At 59.8% G+C, this 3,856-nt stretch overlaps 1 protein-coding gene across 1 annotated transcript; it reads right to left on the bottom strand.

The window, feature by feature from the left end:
* Positions 1-1,549: 1,549 nt before the first annotated feature.
* On the bottom strand, positions 1,550-3,583 carry BDKRB1 (bradykinin receptor B1). The gene has a single exon (XM_026012711.2). The coding sequence runs from the start codon at positions 3,581-3,583 to the stop codon at positions 2,531-2,533; it is 1,053 nt and encodes a 350-aa protein (XP_025868496.2). The 3' UTR covers positions 1,550-2,530.
* Positions 3,584-3,856: the final 273 nt, after the last annotated feature.

The raw sequence follows: 3,856 nt of genomic DNA, 5'->3' as shown, positions 1-3,856 counted from the left end.
TTAGACAGGACCTCTGCTCCCGTGACTGCTGCCGGGGGCTCACACACCGTGCTGGTGCTGGCAAGCACCCTGGCGACTCCCGCCTCTGCTCCGGGGGAGGGGCCGCGGCAGAGGGAGGGGTGCCCCGAGCACTGGTGTCCCGGGGGGGCCCCCGGAGGTCCACGCCAGGAGGACCCTGCTCACTGTCCTCTCTCTCTCGGCAGCATCTGGCATGAACTAGAGGCCTGGCACATATCAGCTCAAGGAAAGAATGCAGGTTCCGTGTTGCTAGATCTGCCAACTGTTCAAGGGAAGCCTGAACTTTTTAAAGATTTTTATTTATTCATTCATGAGAGACACACAGAAAGGCAGAGGCACAGGCAGAGGGAGAAGCAGGCTCCATGTGTGGAGCCCGATGTGGGACTCGATCCCGGGACCCTGGAATCACGCCCTGGGCTGCAACCACTGAGCCACCCACATGCCCTCGGAATCTGGATTCTTATGTAGAATTTATATATTGGCAGTCAACTCAAAAATATATATTTAAACACCATGTGATCTACATTAAACACATGTACCAGCTGGATCCTTGCTTGCTGACTTCAATCTCTGCTCTCCAGGAAACCTCCGGGGGCTGGAGCACGGACTGTGGGGTGACCCCCAAAGCCCACGAGGGCCTGGTGGCCCAGCATCTGCTGGCCTCTGAGAGCGCATCACCGGGCTCCAGGAGCACGGGCTTTCTTTCCCTTTTTTGAATGCATCTGGGTCTTTGCTGCTGCCCCGTGAGGTCTGGCCCTTCTGGGGCAGCAGTGGAGGCTGTCCTGCCCTGCATTCCCACCCATGTGTGGACACTGGCCTTGGCACCTGGTCCACAGGCTGTCTCCTCCCCAGGCCCCCCCAGCACCTGCCTGCCTGCAGGGACCCCCGTGGGGCTGTCCATCCCCTGCTTCTCCATTCCTTGACTGCTTTGTCTCCAATGACCTTCTCCTTCCCTCTGTTCCAGCCACCCGACGCCACGGCCACACGGGAGATGGAATGTTCCATGCAGACCCCCTTCCTGGGCGGCCACAACCTCTGGTGCTTCCGCTCCATCACCTAGATGCTCCCACTACCCCTGCTCTGTAACCACATCGATGTCAATCTCTCCCTCACCTCCTATGTTCATTTCTTCCCTAATCCAACCATTCTCCATAGTTCAGACCTTAAACGATAGCCGTCACCTGGCAAAACCCCAACCCTGGAGAAACCCGACTGCCTGCCTGTTTGGTGCCTGAGGAGCATCGCTAGAGCAGTGCACACCGCAGATTCTTGCCAAATATTAGTCTTTTCCTCAAGCCTCCAACCCTCCTGGGACTGCCTTGTGCCTCACCCTCCTTCATCCTTCTCCCTCCCCACCTGTGCCTGGCTCCAGCTTGCTTCCTCTATCTGGAACACACCTTGTCTCCTATCTGGTTTGGCCAACTGCTTGTTTGGATTCCACTCATCGGTTGAGTCCCTTCCTGCAGGAAGCCTCCAGACCCCTCTGCTCCCCGCCGCCCACCCTGTGCACCGCTTCTCTGTGCTCAGAGCACCTCCTCTCCCATGATGGGGGCCGTTACCTGCTCCGTGACACTCTCCTAATTACTGTCCCTGTCCTGTGAGCTCCTTGAAGGCAACTGGGTCCCCCATCGCAAGAAGAATCCTGAAGCATTAATGGTTCCATAACCACCTCTCCTGCGAGTGCACAATTTCCACCTGTGGGTCCCGGTTACGCATCGACCAGGCCTCCTTCCTGCTCCCCAGGCACCCAGTTTCTGGGTGCCCTACTTTGGAAGGGCGGGCTCCCTTCCGAGGGCTTCTCCTGACACCCCTGCCAGGAACCCATCCTCTTCCCTCGGAATGCTCGGGGTGCTGGATCCGAGGCCTGCTTCTGTGATTTCTTGTTTTCCTCTTTAATACTCTAAGTATTTGTGCCAGTTCCTTGCAGGTGGGCTCCCTAGCTCTAGCATCTCTATGCCTCACAGTTGGCCTAGAACATTTTGGATGGGCACGTGGCAATGCGCTCAGAGACCCTTGCCGGGAGTGTCCTGTGGCTACTCTAATGCATTAGCCCAAATGTGGTGACTTTAAACGACATGACTTTATTGTCTTATGTTTCTGGAGGCTGGACTCAGTGAGCTAAAGTCCAAACGTCTGCAGGGCTGGCTCCTTCTGGAGGCCCGAGGGGACACTCCGACTCTGTCCCCTTCCCAGCCTCTGGGGGGCACCAGCAACCCCTGGCTGGGGGCTCCCCGGGTCTCTCCAGCCTCCACTTGGCTGCTGGTCTTTCCTAAAACCTCTGGGATTATTACGCTGGGCCCTCTCAGATAATCCGGGATCATCTCTCCACCTCAAGATCCTTAGCTTGATCACACCTGCCAAGTCCTAGAACCAAAACCCCCCACGGTTTCCAGGGCCTGGATCCCGGTCCCTGGGGGCGGGAGGCGGGGGGCAGGGGGGGCTCGACCACAGCAGTATTTCTTCTGTCCCAAATCACCGATGAGGAAGCCGAGCTTCGGGACCCACGGCTGTCTTAATTCTGCCAAAGGAGCTGGAGGACCCGTTTCCTGTGGGACCAGGACACGGCAGGCGGCCTTCTGGGGGCGCACTGCTTAAAAAGGTCCCACACCCTGGTCCTGAAAAGCCGGCCCACGAAGACGTAGATGACGGGGTTCAGGCAGCTGTTGATGAAGGCGAAGAAGCTGGCGTACTGCAGGCCCAGGTCTTTGAAATTCTCCCAGAAGCAGCCGCGGACGACCTGCACCTGCGTCAGGAATTCCAGGAAGGCGAAGAAGTGGTAGGGGGTCCAGCACACCAGGAAGGCGGCCACGAAGGTGAGGATGAGCGCGGTGGTCCTGCCGTCGGGGGGCCCCCCGCACCGCGCCCCGCGCACCTCGGGCCGCCCGCGCAGGGAGGCCAGGATGTGGCAGTTGAAGAAGACGATGGCAGCCAGCGGCAGCAGGAACCCCAGCACGTTCAGCTCCACCATCCGCGCGACGTGCCAGGCCCCGGGGGGGTGCAGCAGGACGCAGGCGCTGTCGTTGTTCAGCTCGGGCACAGCTTCGATGGAGCGGAACAGGAAGGTGGGGACGCTCAGGAGGCTGCCCGCCACCCAGATGAGCACGCAGGTGGCCCGGGCCTGTCGCCGCCGCCGGGTGGCCATGGGGTGCACCAGCGCGCGGTAGCGGTCCCGGCTGATGGCCACCACCAGGAAGATGCTGATGAACAAATTGGCCTTGATGACTCCGTTGACGAGGCGGCAGAGGAGGCCCCCGAAGGGCCAGCGGAACTGGTTCGAGATGTTCGCCGCCCAGAAGGGCAAGCCCAGGACAAACACCAGGTCGGAGGCGGCCAGGTTGGCCAGGTACATTTGGGCCACGTTCAGACGCCGCCGGGGCCGGAGCAAGACCGCCAGCACCAGAAGGTTTCCCAGCAGCCCGCAGACGCAGATGATGATGATGACTGATGGTAAGACTCTGTGCAGCAGGTCCCAGGCTTCCGGAGCATCGTCACAGCTCGTGGCATTTGGAGGCGACAGCTGGCTCTGGTTCAGGGGCAGGAGCTCCAGGGGGGCCCGCGATGCCATCCACGGGACCTGCATCGAACAGCACGCAGCGTGACGCGGGAGGCAGCCAACTACGACCCGCCGGCCGCCTCCAGCCCGCTCCCAGTTAGGGAAAATAAGGTTTTATGGGCACACGGCCACACCTATTCATTTACATCTTGTCCAAGGCTGCTTTTGTGTCACAGCGGTCGGGAGTGGAGGGGCAGCGACAAACACTGTGTGGCTTGTGGAGCCGAAAAGATTTGCCATCCGTTCCCTTTGAGGATACGTTTGCCGACCCCTGGCATAAAGGAC

The sequence above is a fragment of the Vulpes vulpes genome, chromosome 6 (assembly GCF_048418805.1).
Source record: "Vulpes vulpes isolate BD-2025 chromosome 6, VulVul3, whole genome shotgun sequence".
Classification (NCBI taxonomy): domain Eukaryota; kingdom Metazoa; phylum Chordata; class Mammalia; order Carnivora; family Canidae; genus Vulpes; species Vulpes vulpes.
This window is presented reverse-complemented; position numbering and strand designations above follow the sequence as displayed.

Excerpts from the sequence above, each read along its gene's own strand:
- BDKRB1 (XM_026012711.2), bottom strand. The coding sequence starts at position 3,583 with ATGGCATCGCGGGCCCCCCTGGAGCTCCTGCCCCTGAACCAGAGCCAG.